General features: G+C 44.4%; 1 protein-coding gene across 3 annotated transcripts in view; it reads right to left on the bottom strand.

The window, feature by feature from the left end:
• RBM20 (RNA binding motif protein 20) overlaps window positions 1-15,584 on the bottom strand; it is a 104,362-nt gene extending 88,778 nt beyond the window's left edge. For 2 of the 3 annotated variants that reach the window (XM_084526333.1, XM_084526335.1), the window contains exon 1: window positions 15,276-15,583. In XM_084526333.1, the coding sequence (XP_084382459.1) occupies window positions 15,276-15,430 (155 nt within the window). In that variant the 5' untranslated portion in view covers window positions 15,431-15,583. Of the gene's footprint in view, window positions 1-15,275 lie in introns of all 3 variants that reach the window. The other variant, XM_084526334.1, reaches the window with a different exon arrangement.
• Between the last annotated feature and the right edge of the window lie 654 nt (window positions 15,585-16,238).

The raw sequence follows: 16,238 nt of genomic DNA, 5'->3' as shown, positions 1-16,238 counted from the left end.
AGGGATTATTCTCTGAATAAAGTCTACTATTAAAACTACCTAAAGCAACATTATGAAGAAAATGAGATTTTAATAGTCTAGATAACAAATAAAAAATCCATTTTACAGCATTCCAACATGTATGAATGTTCAAACTGCTAAAAAAGAGAGACCGTTTTTAAGTTCTGTAGGAATGTAATCCAATCTATCGAACAGGATGTTACAGAATGTAGTGTTTGCTTTAAAATGAGACAAAGCTGGTAGGATATTTTTAAACTGGCATAGCAATCGTATAATGGCTCAATTGGCCCTGTTGAGAAATACACTTTTCAGGACGTTTAAAAGTACAATCAGCATTTCTACTAGGTTTGCACTATACCCATAAGCTTTTCTTTTCCCTTTCAGTACTCTGATCAATTCTAAATGTAACTGCTGTGCTGATCTTCAGCTTACCTTTAACAGATGAGCACTACTAAATCAAAAGCTGTCCAAATTTCCTACTCTGGATTAATATATACATAATGGCTGCTTGCCCATGGCTGGAAATCCTTCTGATCACTTAATGCTGTCAGGTGCCTCATTTCTAATGGTGAAAACATAATCTAAGCTTCCAGAGGACAAATTCTTCAGGCTCCACTTCAAGTGCAGAAGTATTTGAACACAGTTAAAACCCACTGATCTGGTCAAGATTCAGGCACACTGAATCAATGTGAATCAAGACACAAGCACACTGAAGCAATGGGGCTTCAGTGGAATGTTACAATAACAATGCTCATTTACAATAAATTAAAATATTTTAAAAACTGGAATATTGAAAGCTAAATAGCAGCAGATGTAGACAAAGATGACAGCAGAAATAGTTTGGTGGGTACTGCCAGTGTAATGTTTCTGATATTGGACGACAGTCTGCAGTAGGAAAACAAAACTATGAATGCAATTAGCCTTATGAAAACCACATTGTTTAGGTGAACAGCATGTCCATATTTAACTCAAAAAATGCAATGTTTCATTCATGAAAGAGTTAGGTCTCTTGCTTGTATGTTAGAGGGCTATGTTTGTTTACCAGAGGGAAAACACTCACAAATCTCTGCTGACAATCTTTCAATCTGAAATCAAAAAACAGGCAACAAGACAGGATGGAGTGAACAGAGGGGTAGTGGCCAACCAAGCCAGGAGGATTTACACAAGAGATGGTTTTCCAAGAGTTTTCTGGAGAGGGCACGGAGGGGGTGGAAGCTTGGAACAAATTCACGGGTGGGCTGTTCCAAGCCCAGAGTCTGGCATGCAAAGAGTCCAGGAGACCACAGCTCCAAGTCTGAGTTAACATCGCTGTCTGGCTGCCCAAACTATACTGCCACTAAACAACACGAATAGCAACGTGGTTCTCACCAGCAACACAAATGTGCTGTCATCCAACACCCAAGCATAAGAAATCTTGGGTATTTCTGGTAAGTGAGGAGTGAGATATGTGGAAGTACACCAATCAGGTCAGCAGCACGTGGAAATTGCCTGGGGAGATGGAACCACACTCACTGCCATCCCTAAGCATCAGCCACCCTAAAGAGAGTCTGCAGCAAACAGTTTGCTCGCTCATCTGTCAGAGGTGGGCTTAAATACAGACTCCCATATGCACACTCCAGGAGTATTTGGGCACCAAAGAAAATGTCTTTAAAAGCTTACCAACTCACACAGCTTCAGATCAGTACATGACAAAACACAAATGACATGATATGAAGGAGCTTGAGTACTACGTGACTGGTAAATAGGAAACCACAGGGAATACTTGAGGATGCCTGGCACCACAGCTGCTTCCATTGACAAAAGCAAAGGAATCAGAAAAAGATGGAGATGTATGGATTGTAAGCATTGTACAAAATAGAAAAAAGACAAGGCAAACACCATTTCCAAAAGAGAATTCAAAGAAACATTTGCCTTTTTCATCGTGAAAGGGGATAGCTCTAAAGAAGTACCAGTACCCTTGGTGCAAGAGAAACGCAGGCACAGCCTGTGCTTCAAACACCTGATAGCCAGGGAAATCCAGGAACAGATGCCACAGGGAACAGACAGACAGACGCCCTTTTCTCTTTGTACCTCTGGGTGCAAGGACGGATTCTCAGCACAGTGTTAATGGGACGGTGTGTTACCAGCACTATGCAGGGAGATGATTTGAAGGAGGAAAGCACACCCTCTGCAGGCTAAAAGTAAGTGTCTGGAGAACATTACTCCTGTGAGCCAAGAACACTTGATTTCAACAAAGATATTTGATACGCATTTTTCATAGATTTGCTGAAACACAGGAAGATGAATTCAGTATATCCAAATCAGCAGAAGAGTGTCAAATCCATCATTTATAAGCAGTTCCACTAAATTTCATGCACTGGGGTCACATCAGCCCTTCTATTCAAACACGAAAGAAAAGGCATAGAAACAAAATAAATAATATTATTTTTATTAAAAAAAAAAAAAAAAAAAAAAAAAAAAAGCTTGCATAAAACAAAAGATGAAGGGAAAAAAAGCAACAAAACATTTTCAGCGGTTACATCATTTTATATTATTATGACCAAATGAAAATTATTCTTTTTAATATGCCTTTTTTAAACCGGGCTTCTTCATGATATTTTCCAGAAGAAAATCATGGAAAAGATATTGGAAAACATAATTTAGTTGCCTTTTTGTTTTTTTCTTTTTGGAGCAGTTACAAATAGGTTTTAAACACTTACCATGAAACTTCCATCACCGTAAATAACGATAGAACTACAAATTAAGCATAAAATTAATTAAACACTAACAAAAGAAAAATATACACTTTTCCAGTGTGTCCATAGAAATGATGAATGTAATTATAGTTCAGCAATTTGAGAAGAGAATATTTTGAATAAGTAGGTAATTAAGTTAAGAGAGGCCTAAAGAAAGATTTCACACTCACATTCATATGCTGAAGCAGTTTAAAAATAGAGAGTAAGAACTGCCTGACTTCACCTTTTAATTTTAGCTGGGTGATGAGCTGGTCCCAAAGACAGAAAGGCACAGCAGGATTTTTTCTCTGCAAAGTGCCCTTCGTATTTTTATGAGAAGGAAATGCAGTCTGTTCTATTAATAACCTGCTACAGCTCTAGATAAGTCTAGGCACCCTTTCCATCAGGAAAAAAGTTCTGTTTTGAGAGTATAAGTGATTCAGAGCAACAAGGAGATATACAGAAGTTGGAGAACCTCCTGACTGCCCCAGCCACTTCACAGTTAAATGAAGTCCACACAGGAACAGACATTTAGCTTTTGCATCAGTCACCTCTTGCAATTACTAAAACTGTAAGCACACCACTTTGCTCTCATGAGGAGGAAAAAGCAAATGACCAAGTTTGCACCTTGAGATAATTTTAACTTCATTCTCATTTTAATTAATATCTGGAAAAGCAAACGTTGATACCAACTATCCAAAACTACACTGCAGAAAGAGGGGGGGAGTTGCTTGACACAATGCCAGCGTAACAGCTAGACTCTCCCAAAGAAGCTGGGAAAAAACACTTTTTTTTTTTTTTTTTTTTTTTCCCCCCCACATAAAGAAAGATAGATTCTTCTTCTGGATATGCCTCCCTCACACTTTGCGCTTTCCTGACATCTCTGATTAACCTATCTCAAACACCAGCTTCCCAATAGCAACCCCCAGGCCGTTCAGCATTGTTTCAGCCTGGCGAATTCTTGCAGCGGGGCAGGGCTGAAACCCTTCCCAGTCAATAGCTCCACACAGAGAACTTTTCTGTCCTGCAGAGAATGGTGGAAATGGAAACGGTATTGGACAACACACATTCAAATTTTTTTGCCAATTTATTCTTGCCAAAGTGACAGCTACCCAAGTGGAGGTCCCCAATACCCTCAGCTGTGTTAGAAGCACCACCTTAAGCAAGATTAATTGTGCTTTAATGATGGTAGCAGCCTTACTGCTGAAGTCTAAGTAGGGTCCTAAGTTAACAGCGCCATGAAAACAACTCTTCTAAACTCTCCTCTTGTCTTCCTCACACGTATTCAGAGCAACAATGAGCAAGAGGATCCTTGATTTCTTTGTCCTCTTTGCAACTATGCTCAACCTCTAATTACAGATTCATGTCAGGCTCTGCCTGTAGACTTGCTGCATGTGTAAATACTGGTCCCTGATTCACTCCAGCTACTCCCACGAATAATCATTTGCAGGTTTCTTTGCCGTGCAGATGCACTGCGAGTTGGTGAAAGCTCACATCAGCATCGTGCTGCTCAGCAGCCACTGAGTGAGGACACGCTGCCATCCTGAGCTGCAGCCCCTGATCTCGGTGAGCTGTTTGCCTAAAAGCACAGGAGGGCCATGCTGGTCTCTGATGACCACTTCCCACTCATTCATGTCTTACAATAAATCAGAGCACTCTTACGCAAGTAAGCCTAAGGAGATATTTGTTTGTACCCACATTCCCAATATCTTTTGGTTTGAATCTGAAAACCACTATTATTTTCCACAACCCAGCACCATTCCCAAGTCATGTCAGAAGTTCCATATTGTTCTGAAAGCTTTTTCCATTATGAGATACAGATGAAGGGTGCTGTCTTTTCTTCCAGCTGGAGCATGCTCTGCATTTCATTTGTACAGATGCAATTAGCTCGTTTATCACTCCGAGCATTTCTAGTTCAATTGTTGGATGCCAGAACTGGCCCAGGCACCAGCAGCACCCTATCCCTGCCACAGCAGTGACATTGCACTTGACATTTTGCATCAAATGACATTAAAGCACTTGAATGTAAGGATTGGAGATGACCAATTCTGCTTGTTTTATTGAAGATCTTTAGTCAAAAATACCTCCTGACAAGAAGGCTGTCAGCTGACGTTTTTACTGTCTCCGGCATAAGTTCAACACAAAGTTTGTTGAGCGAGGTCATCACTCACTGTATCACTATTTATAGTTACTTACTCTACCCTTATCCTAACAAGACCCTAATCAACAAAGCTTCTGATGATTTTTGTTTGAAGGATCTTTAAACATAAACAAATTATCTGTTTGTCTTGCTTTAAAAAGAATTATTTGAAAATTTATTTAAAATATCAGGTAATTCTTCTTCCTTCCCTTTTCATATGTAATTCAGATAATGCTTCTCTTTCACCTTCCTGTGTAAAGATATCAGTGATGGGCTTTGGGGAAGAAAGACTGATTTTATGTAGTGAAGGATAAGGAGATTCATGATCATCTAGTAACTAATTTATCTTAGCCTCTTCTAGAAAGAGAAAAAATAGCTGTTTGTAAGAGCCTGCCTACAATCACACCCCTTCTTCCCACACAGCCCCCTTTTCCCTTCAGCAAGGTAACACACCAGGCTCTACCACACAGCAAGTGCATCCTTGACAAAGCAGTTCAGGTTTCCAGAAGAAACACACACAATTTTTATTATTTGATCAAACAATCAGCCAAATTGGAGTTCGTTTCCAGAGCCCCTGCAGCAGGATCCAAGTCCAAGATCAGAACCTCTCCTCTGACTTTATTAGGCTGCCACGTGGGACCCATGTGTGCAAGGAGCATTCTTCAGGGCTTAACACAGACAATATAACCATTATAGCACTGGTTTTAAGGTATGTTTATAGAGCCTAAAGTGGTCATGGTCTCCAAGCCAGTCTTCCAGCTGCTGCAATAGCATCATCACCACCGAAAGCCCTTCCCCAAAAGAAACGCCTGCTGCTCTCATTGCTGCCGCCCATGCTGGAGAAAAAGAGTTCTTTTCTTAGCGAGGTGCTTACCCCAAGAACTGCCAGCTTTGCTACAGCTAAATAAATAAAATTACCTCAGAGATTTTAAATTCAGAGCTGTGTCTGTCTCAGAGTTACAAGCTACTCTGTCACGTTTAAGTTTGAAGCAGCTTTTTTCCTGCCTCTCTTGGTCGTTCTGGTGTCTCTTACGAGCAGAGGCAGGCAGCAGGGGGTGAGAAGCGATGTACTCCAGGTCTCTTCAAATTCCTGAAATGTCTGGTGTCAGGACTGGGGCCCATTTGTCACAAGTCACACCCTTGGGAGCTCTCTGCCTTGTCCACTGGGAGAACAGCAGCAAGCCCTCCTCCTGCACCGTGCTGTTTGCACAAACTGCCCACGTGGAGTAAAATGTAGACACGGAGCTGATAGAGCGGTGTGCTTCTGGTGAGGGCTCCCTGGCATCCAGCTAAGAGGTGAGAAAACTAAATATAACAAACTTAAAACTACAATTATTGTAGGGGAGCCTGCCAGAGCTGCTCTGAAGCTCCTAATGGTCTGTCGGGGATTTATGGATCAGCTGTGAAAATTTACTCACAGCTAAAACTTGCCAATCAAGTCTTCGGCTTTGGAACGCTGCTACCTACTTTCTCACAATACAGCTTGGAAGTGGAGAGGCAAACAAAGCAAAACTGTTGGGTTTAATGCTTTGAAGAAGGACATACAAAAGAAAAATCTGTTATACTGAACAGATCAATAAGAAAAGTGGGAGGAATCTCTCTTTTGCGTGTTTCTTAGTATAAAAGGGCTTTCTATTATACACAGCATGGAAGGACAAACACAGCAGTGCCAAGAACTGAAAAATGCACAGTAAGAGGCAGTATGCTGCACAGGAAAGGCTCCAAATGGCCCTGACTTACAGTTTGAAAGAGGCTGAGCTGCCACATAAGCCCACAGCTGTGAAGTTTTACACTCCAGAGTATTGCTTTTTAAACACCTGAGCTCATTAACATGCTATTAGAAAGCATACAGGAGTAAGGCCAATACTCCTCCCTGCACAGCACCACACTCTCTTTTAAATGAAAAGGTTCAATGCTAGAACACAAGGTATCCATTTTATTGATTGGCTTCCAAAGTATTAGGTGTTTCCTATCAGTGCTCGTTGTTCTTGATGCTTCTATGCAAGACTCCCAGAGACCTGGCAAAGCAGTAAGCATTCATGAAGCCTTGGAGACCTAGATGATGGGATCTGATCCTCTAAAGCCTACACGCAAAAATAATCCTCATGTGTACAAATGCTTTGCAAGCCCAGTCTCATAGCATACGCACAATATCCAAAGAGGAATTTAAGTCTTATTTACCACTGCCAAACAAACTGGATTGGCTGCTTAAGATATTTAGGTAATATATAAGATGAGTGTTGCTTTACTTTGCATTATTTAAACAAAAAGAAATAAATAACTTCTAGTCCCTGAAAATTTCTGTTTTAACTTTTTTATTTGGTAAAGGAAATTCAATCCTTTAATACTTTGCAATGTAAGAAAAAGAAAAAAAAAGAAAAGAAAAAGTGATTCACGTAAATTTTATTGTCAAGTATGAAGTAGCTTGTCAGCACTTTTTACTTCTCCAGGATCTGGAAAACAAAATATTGAAATAACATCCAACACAGTGCAGAAGACATGAGAGCTGACTTGGATTCAAGTACCACTGAACTTTTTGTTTGCACCACTTCATCTATGAATCTCTTCACCCACTGCACTGACAGAGGTATCTACAAACACCATCCCAGTCAGCCACTGTTTTCCTGCATTATTTACAAATACGTTCACCTCCAGATACATCAGGGACTCTTTCCCTAGCATAATCCACATCAGGACAACCTGAGGCAAACCTCTTGGGCCATTTCAAGGAGTCAATGGAAAGGTGCCAGCAGAAGGGTAAGCCTTGCCTGTACGGGGAGGAGGTGTTGCTACAGAATAGAATCATGACCTTGAATGAAGTGGCAAATAAAGAGAAGAGCCCAACATTTGGTTGTTGGTTGGCAGGACTGTAGAAAGCTGTAGGTGACCTTACAAGAATGTGCCATGAGCAGGGCACAAATGGATGGCGCAGAGCACAGGGATAGCGGGGTGTGAACGTTAAGATGTGTTAATGGAAGAGCTTGGAAGATAAGAGGAGCCTGGGGCAGAAAAATACCTCACCCTAGTTTGCTAATAGCTTTGTCTGAGGTTTTAGGAGACAAGTGCCACACTTCCTTCAAATCCCTTCCTCTCACTGAGTTGCACTTATCCTCTGGCAAAGAATTTTAATGTGAGGCGGTAGAGGAGATCCACAACTGCAAACAATGCAAATGGACGTAATGCACAGCTCTGTTGGGACTGGAGGAAACTCCTCTGTACCAGAAGTTTTCTGCCCCCAGTCTTGTTCCAGACAGAACAGAAAGCAGGGTGACAAGCATTCAGGATCCTGTGAGATATTATATGGCATTTTGTTCTCAGTAAGTAATTTGCAGATTTTATTTTACATATTAAAAAGAGAGGCCAAAAAGAGAACAGAAATGTTGGTCAGTGTAAGAGCTATGTGTGTCATCAACCTAATAGATTTACTTAGTGTATGTTCCCCTAAGGGAAGGGCATGTTAATCAGCAGGCTGAAATAACATTTTTTTTACTGCAGAAACAGACTGTGGTCAATTTATTGCTGCTTTCCAGTATAGCATGTGCAAAAGCCCACAGAAGGGTATTTATTATCTCAATAAAGGAAACCTCAGATGTAACCTTGGCTGTCAAGGCACTTGTTGGAGAAGTACTTAAAGCCTATTTCTTAAAACAAATGTTCAAATCTATGTAAAAATACAAGAGCAACTCCTGCACATCTCCAAGGCTCTGTGTGAGAAGCAGCCCTAGCTTGCAGGTGCCATCACCACACACATCTCCCCCTCCAGGATAAAAATAACCACAAGACATAAACTTTACTTTCTGATTGAACCAAATTCAAAACATTTTACATTGTCCAAATTCCAATACTTTGCAGCCCGCTGTACAGAAAACCAGGAGATTTATGGCAAGCTGAGGAAAGCTAGGACTAGAGAACATCACACACTTTTGGCACCTGAAAAGCCAGTAAGCCAGGCAAGGGACCAGGTGAGCAGAAGTCAGCCAGAGAGCTTACTCAAAGCCTGCCCACAATACATTTTCTCCATCCATCCTGGCTGGCAGAAGACTTAAGGGAATTACTCAGGGGAAAAGGAGTTAAATATTTCCTTTTCCAAACCTTGTCTTTTCCTAGTAGGAAGTATATCCAAGATGATGAAGCAGAATCCCCATTCTTCTTAAAGCAGTCACCACCATTAACATTTAACGTAGCACAGTCTAGTTTTAGAGTTAACTCCATGCAGGAGACGGACTGCACTTCACAATCCTTAGAGCTACAGTTTCACATCACTCACAGACTCAGGCAGGGATGGTGGCATCTTTGAAGTCTTCTGCAGGAGCTGGTGAGACACCTGCACGTCTTTAAACTGAGATGGCAGGTGACAAATCTGAACAGCTTCATTTGGAGACACAGCACAACCCCACCACAGCCCACTCACTGCCAGTTCAGCTCATCTCCCAAAAGGGACTTGCAGAAAATGAACAAGTCTGGCTCCCTTGGAGCTCCTCATATGCACAGGATAAAATATACAGTTTGTCGTAGCAGGATCATATCAGTTAAAGTCACATTTCACAAGTTTGCATTAAAAAGAATTAAAGCAGCAAGCCTGCCACAATAATAATTGCCTCTGTGCACTGATAATGAAACACTGATCCTTTAACACAAGCCTCTGCCCCTTTGCAACAGAATACACAATGCTTTTATTCTGCATTTGTTCCAAAGAGGCAAGATGCATTTGTAAAGTAGGCTGGGCTCGTGTTGCCAGAATAGGACAGATACTAAGCTTCTCCAAAAGCCAAAGGCGCAGGTTTTCTGGTTTCACCCAGCGTGTAGTGACAGCTCCGCAGTGACGGGTCATTAGTGTGACAAGGAGAAAGCAGCTGGATACAGAGGGGCAGAGGCTAACAGAGCAATTACATCCTTAAACCAACTGTACTAGGTTACAAAGAACAGGGCAGGGGGTGTATGTGTGCGTGTATGCAGGGGAATAAAGTCAGTCGGGCAACGTGTCTAGCTGCAAATCAGCTCAGAAGAGTTAGATTCAAAAAAACTTCAAGACGGCATAATCTTCAGAAAGAGCAGATTCTATTTGAAGAATGGAATTTTAAAGTGACTAAAATTAGTATTTCACACAAATAACCCATTTCTTACCCTGCTAAGGAAATTTCCGCAGCCCTCTATGAAATATAATCATACCTTTAGAGACTTTGTTCCTCCCATTTTGGCAGTCCCCAGAAAGGACCAGAACTAGAAGGCACTGAGGCTTTTACCCACCTCCATTCTCCTCTCCTCCAAATGGGCTTTTAGCACACAGAGAAGCATTAGTTCAGTTCCCTGCCTGCAAGTTTGAGTGAATAAAGAGGAAAAAACAAAGCACCCATTTCCCAGTCTTCCCATTAATGGGAGCAGTAGTATTAAGTTCCCAATAAAAGAGCCAGATCCAGGCAACTTAGTTACAGTAAGGAGGACTCTGCTGCCATGTGTTGTGTTCCACAAACTTCTTACTACTCTGCTTCTCATCAGCTAAGGATTATTTCACTTCTTACTTAACTTGGTACTGCTACTGTTAGCTCAGTCTCCACTAAAATATGTAAAAATAATTTTGACATTTCTGGGCAACTAAAAACTTATTGATAATAAAAGCCAGACTATACAGAAATGTTTGCATCCAAGGCACTTCTTTCAATTTTATTTTTTTTTTCTGATCCTTTTGTACCTCTGTGCTCCCTCTTCAGTCTTTAAATGCATTTTATTGAGTTCCTCACCCAACAGGCTGTTGGTTTAAAAAAAAATGTTTAAAGAAAATCAGAAGATTTCAGGATAAAAAAAAATAGTAATTTTTGTTTAAACTGTAATATCTATAGAATGAATTCATCTTTGATCTTTAGGTCATACCTTATATAAGGGACATGGTGGGGCTGTTACTGGTTCCTTCCCCTACTCTTCCTCCGTCTCCCCTCAAAAAAGGGTGTTTTACATGACAATAAGAAATGTTAAGAAAAAGAAATCTGAAGATAAATGAGACATTTTTGTTACCTGACACTGAAGACAGTTACCATCCCTGATGCTATTTTCTACGTTTTGTGAGCAACTGAACCTAGAGGTGCAGCACCCCCAGGTGCCCTCCCCACACACATTTCAAGTCCCGGTTTTACTGCCAGGTGAAGTATAGGAAGAGACTCAATAATTACACAATGAGTAGCCAGAAAATACAGAGGAAAAATGAGGTTCCCTCATTGTCTGTTTCCTAACATACAGAGATGACGAATGGGAAACACAAAGGGAAGTTCAATAACGTGGGTTTAGTTCCCACATTCTCTAGTGAGTCCCGCACCACCCATATTGTGCTGGCTGCTGGGTTCAGCTCCTTGCCCTTGTTTTGTTAACACCTCTCAGCTCACACAGCTACAGAGCTCGGGTTTGTTTTCACTGTCACTCAGAGAAGTTACAGTTGTTACAACACAAACTAGATGAGTTTTCAGGGCTCTGCTGGTCAAGGAAGCAACTCAGATTTTGGAGATGTGCTTTAAAAGGCAAGTAAACACACAAAGCCTGGATCAGTGACAGCAAGAAGAGAAACAGTAAAACCAGTGTTTCTCTAATGTCGTCTTGTTAAGTATCCGTTTTGCCTTTGCCATATATGCCAAACTATTTGCCATGACTAATGTATATAATGGGAGTACATTTCATATTCTATCTCTCCTGAGAGACCTTGGGTTGGAAAAAAAAAAAAAAAGAAAGAAAACCCTGCACTTTACACTAAACAGACAATGAAAAATCAAAAAGCACCTGCTTAAAAATAATTAAATTAAAAAAATATATATTTTTTTCCAACAAGTTTCCTCCTTGCTGCTATAGGAAATAAAGGACTCAAAGCATTCAGCACCAGCCTGCTTGCTTCTGCCTGCCCCCTAACTGGCACAAACTGATGACGACTCCGGCACAGATGTTGGAAATTCCATCTTGCTTCCAGAGGAGCTCAAAATCTCTGGGGCACAACCCCTTAGGAAAAAAAAATAAAAAAAAAAAATTGTACATTAACTTCGTTTTCCCCCCACACTGTTTTTAGATGCCTTATTCAACGTGTAAAATAAATGTAGCCCTATATCAACACTGGGAGCTCAGAAGTGCTCCCTTTTGACTGAGCATGTATTACCCATGACAAATTATTAGAACTGAAAGCACGCAGCTAGCCATTAAAATGTACAGAGAGATTGCATTTCAATAGTCAGGCCTCCTATAATTACAGAGGTTGCTTGTGGCACGTTTTAAGCACGAACTTTCACAGAAAGCAGTCGTCATGAAACATCTTTATACTTAGACCACAACCACCACTTGGTCTTTTACTTCCAGACAGCTGCTCCATCAGCCTGCGGTGAGCCACACACCTTGAATTATTGGTGGGAGAACCCATGCACACCAGTCAATCTAACAACAGGTGATAAAAATTGTCAGATGTCATGTAAATACTGCGTTGAGTAATACCACCTCCAAATTATAAACAAAAAAAAACCTTCACTTGCAGGAGCAGACCTACCTGTAGGGAGGAGATAAAAAAAAAAAAAAAAAAAAGCAATAAAACCTTTCTGTGCAGAGCAGGTATTTGAGGACTTCTCAAAGGTTTCACATATTTGTTTCACTTGCCAGTGCTACAGGCCCTACCCTGCATTTCTACTCCTTCCACACCACCATAACAGAAATGGATGAATGCCAACCAACACCATTACAATTGTCCTTTTCCTTCTTCTCAGTCTTCTGCTTTATTTCATATGCAAGCATATGTTTTTATCAGTCATCATCAGAGTGTGCAAATTCATGTTTTCCCTTCCCCACCAGCTTATCATTCTCAGCCCAACAACATAAGGGCTTTGGAATGTTTTTACTTTGGGAAAATTTGAATTATTTTCCCATCAAACATCACAACCACCTACTCAGATAAAAAGTTTTAACTGCTCTATAAATCTTATGATTGGACCTTTAGTATCAACTGCAGTGACATTTTCACTCAGAGGGGAAATACATACATACAGCTTAGTTCAATTTAGTTCTTATTGACAGGATTCAGATAGGAACATCAAGGGATTCCATTATATTTTAATATTAAAATTACATTAGAAATGTTAGAACCACCAGTTGTTTTGCAGTACAATAAAACAGCGCACATGCTATCTGCCTTGTGCAAGTTCAGCCAACAGAGCCAAAGACATTTCAGATCTCCCGTTTTGCTAAATTTCAATCCTTATTCAATGCTCAGTGTTCACAGTGAAATTTCACCAGCTGCCCACATAAGAAGTCATTTTTTAAATGACGTAGGTCTTCACCTAACATCTGTAAAAGCTTCTAAAGTATTCTGGGGGGTGGAGAGGGAAGGAATCCGGGGAGCTTTGTAAGTTTAAATGGTATAATGAAAAATAGAAGCGGTGAAAGATTCAGTTAACCAACACGCAGCATTCTGAGCTGTACCACTCAGAATTACCATTCTGTAACCGTACGCTTGTTTACCACAGCTCACAAAGCAAAAAGACAACAATTGGGCTTTTGTTTTGTATTAAAAAAGAAAAAAAAAAAAAAGTTAAGAAAGTCAAAATCCTCAGGAAGATGTTGATATTTTATTTCCTAGTAATGAAACCATCGTGTCTTCATTTTGTGCTGAGACAGAAGGATCATTGCTTCCCTTAGCCTCTTCAAGTATGTTATGGTGCCAGCCATTACACCTACCCCAGCAGACTAGAGATAAATAACAGCAGTTTAAGACATGCGCTGATGTGTCCCTTCCTAATAACCACCAAATGCACTGAATATCCAATTCAGATTATAAAATACAGAGAAAAGCGAAACAGAATTTGCCTGCATTTCCAAGTAAAAGCAGGGCGGAGATATAATTTTTAGGTAAACAGAGGCGCACGCTGAATTATGTCACGCGGTTACAAAACAGCGCGATCAAGTTGCAGGACCTTAGATGGAGACGCTCAACGTGTGCCATTCTGTGCCACATCACCACGACAGAGTGCAGTCAGGACACGGGACCCCTCTCCAATCTTTTCCCTGAAGATAAGCTCAAAAAGAAACCAGTTTCAAGCTCCCCTACCTAGAATTAGGCAGTAGGCGTGACTGGCGAAAATGGGATGGATGCCTTCGCAAATATCGTGCGCCGCAGGAGAAAATTAATTGTGAGGCAGTCCTGACAGATTCACCTGACCTGCACCCATGTGAAGTCTTGAGAAACATTAAATAATGAGGGCCGACACTGGAAAGCACAGTTCAAGCTTTCAGGCCGATTTTGCACAAGCACAAGTTACCTTCTGGTTGCACTACAACTCACAGGCGGCTCTTCAGCTACCCAGCCGAATTAGGAAGCCACCATTACTGTTTCAGTTTCAGTGTGAACTTCCAAGTCTGTGTTTCCAAACAGGAGTAAAAACACGGATAATAGGAAGGATTGTTAACAGATTAAGTTACAAAACTTGCCTGAAAAACATCCGCCCGGAAAACAAAAATAAAACTAAGCTCCAAGAAGCGTAAAGGCCACCCTGCAAGGAGAATTTACCAGCGGTTTCCTACGTGTTTACAAACGATAACGCAGCTCCCGACTTACAATCAGCTCGCCGCAAAGCTGAAGCTGTGCGCACCGCTATTTATACGGCCGTGTGCTGGGCAAGTCCTTGGGGACGGGGCCGAAAGCTCTCCCTCCAGCCCCTCCGTGGCTGCTTTTGCTGCCAGGCCGGCCGAGGAGGCGATCCCGGCCTCCCGGTGCCCCCTCGCAGCCCTCCCGCTCTGCTGGGAGCCTTCCCCGAGGATTTAGGGTTAGGGGCAAACGGGGCGCGGGGCTGCCCGGGGCCGGCACAGCTGGGGTTGTGCCGCCGCTTGTGCTTCCCATGCCCCGATCGGTTCGCCTCCCGGTTCTCCTTTACCCCAAAATGCACGGCTCCCCCTTCCCTAAAAAGAAGTCCTTTTATTTTCCGTCCCCCTCCGGAGGGAGAAGGGAGCAGCGGGATGCCGCCGGTGCCGTGCCCTCCGAGAGCGTGAGTTTGGGGACAGCCAGGCAGAGGTGCGGCACGGAGACACCCTCCTGGCCCCCCAGGGACCCTCGGGGGGCGAAGGAAACTCCCCCGAGCGCGCTCCCGACCCCCCCGGGACCCGCAGCGGCTTTGGGGGCGCCGGGCGCCGCCGTGGGAGCGGGACCGGCTACGGGCCCTTGCGGGGGGGACACCCCAGGGCGCTGCCATCCCATTGCCGAGCCGGGCCGGGGGGGGCTGAAGCTGGCGGCAGCGGGGCCGGACCGACCCCCGTCCGGGCGGCTGTCAGTCTGGGAACGGAGCGGGGAGGTGGGGGGGGGGGGGGGGGGGGGGGGAGGCAAAAAGGAGGGAGGGAGGAAAGGAGGGAGGGAGGGAGGGAAGGAGAGCGCCCCGTGCCCGCCCTGCCCTCCCGTCCCCTCCCCGGCTTCTTACTTGTGCAGGAGCTGGGGCAGGCTGGGCGGCGGCGGCATCCCTCTGCCGGGGCCCCGGCCGGGGACCGAGCTGCGGGCATCGCTGCGGGCATCGCTCCCCGGCCGGGCGGCGCCGCGGGGGGCCGGGGCCTGGCTCATGGCAGCGGCGGGGACCATGCGGCGGGGGGGGCGCCCGGGAGGCAAGGACGGGGGGCCCGGAGGCGGCCGCGCTCCCCCCGCCGGGCTGCAAGAGGAGGAGGAGGAGGAGGAAGAGGAGGAGGAGGAGGAGAGCCGGGAGCCCCCTGCGGCTGTGCCCGCCCTGCGGCGCCGTGCGGGGCCTCGGTGCTGCTGGCGGGGCTGGGGGCGGGCGGCGGCGCCCCCTCCCCTGGCCCGGCTCGGCTCGGCCCGGCCCCCCCCCCGCCCCACCTGAGCCCGGCCCCTGCCGCCTCCTCTGTCTGTCTGTCTGTCTGTCCGGCTGTGTGTCCCTCTAGCACCTGCCGGGGACCCAAAGGCAGAGAGCCCCGGGGGCTTTAACACGCCCCGGTGGGGGTTTTCCTGCACCGCTTCGCTCCCCTTCCCAAACCGGGGGGGGAAAAGCGTGCACGTCGCGAGAATCCCCCGCGGATAGCACCTCTGATAGCAATGCCAGCAGCCGCCTCCCCGACACGGGCTGTGTCAGCCGGTGTGGGGTCGGAGGGGAGGCTGTGCCCCAGCCCCGCAGCCGAAACAGGGCAGAAATTGTGGTGCTGGTATCGGCTGGGGCTGGACGTGTCCCTCTGGGTCTCCTTGTCCTGCTCAGGCTGAGCACCCCGACACCTCCTCCAGCATCGCCTCTGGGTGCCGGGCACCCTGTCCCCGGCAGACACCCACCAGGGGAAAGCAGAAATGCCCGGGATTTGGGGAAAATTTAATCTGAATTGAGGGGAAAGACAGGAGCGGGGGGGTCGGGCCCTCCTTCCCCCTGCACCTGGTGGAGTCACTTAGG

Source organism: Aythya ferina, assembly GCF_964211825.1.
Source record: "Aythya ferina genome assembly, chromosome: 7".
NCBI lineage: Eukaryota > Metazoa > Chordata > Aves > Anseriformes > Anatidae > Aythya > Aythya ferina.
This window is presented reverse-complemented; position numbering and strand designations above follow the sequence as displayed.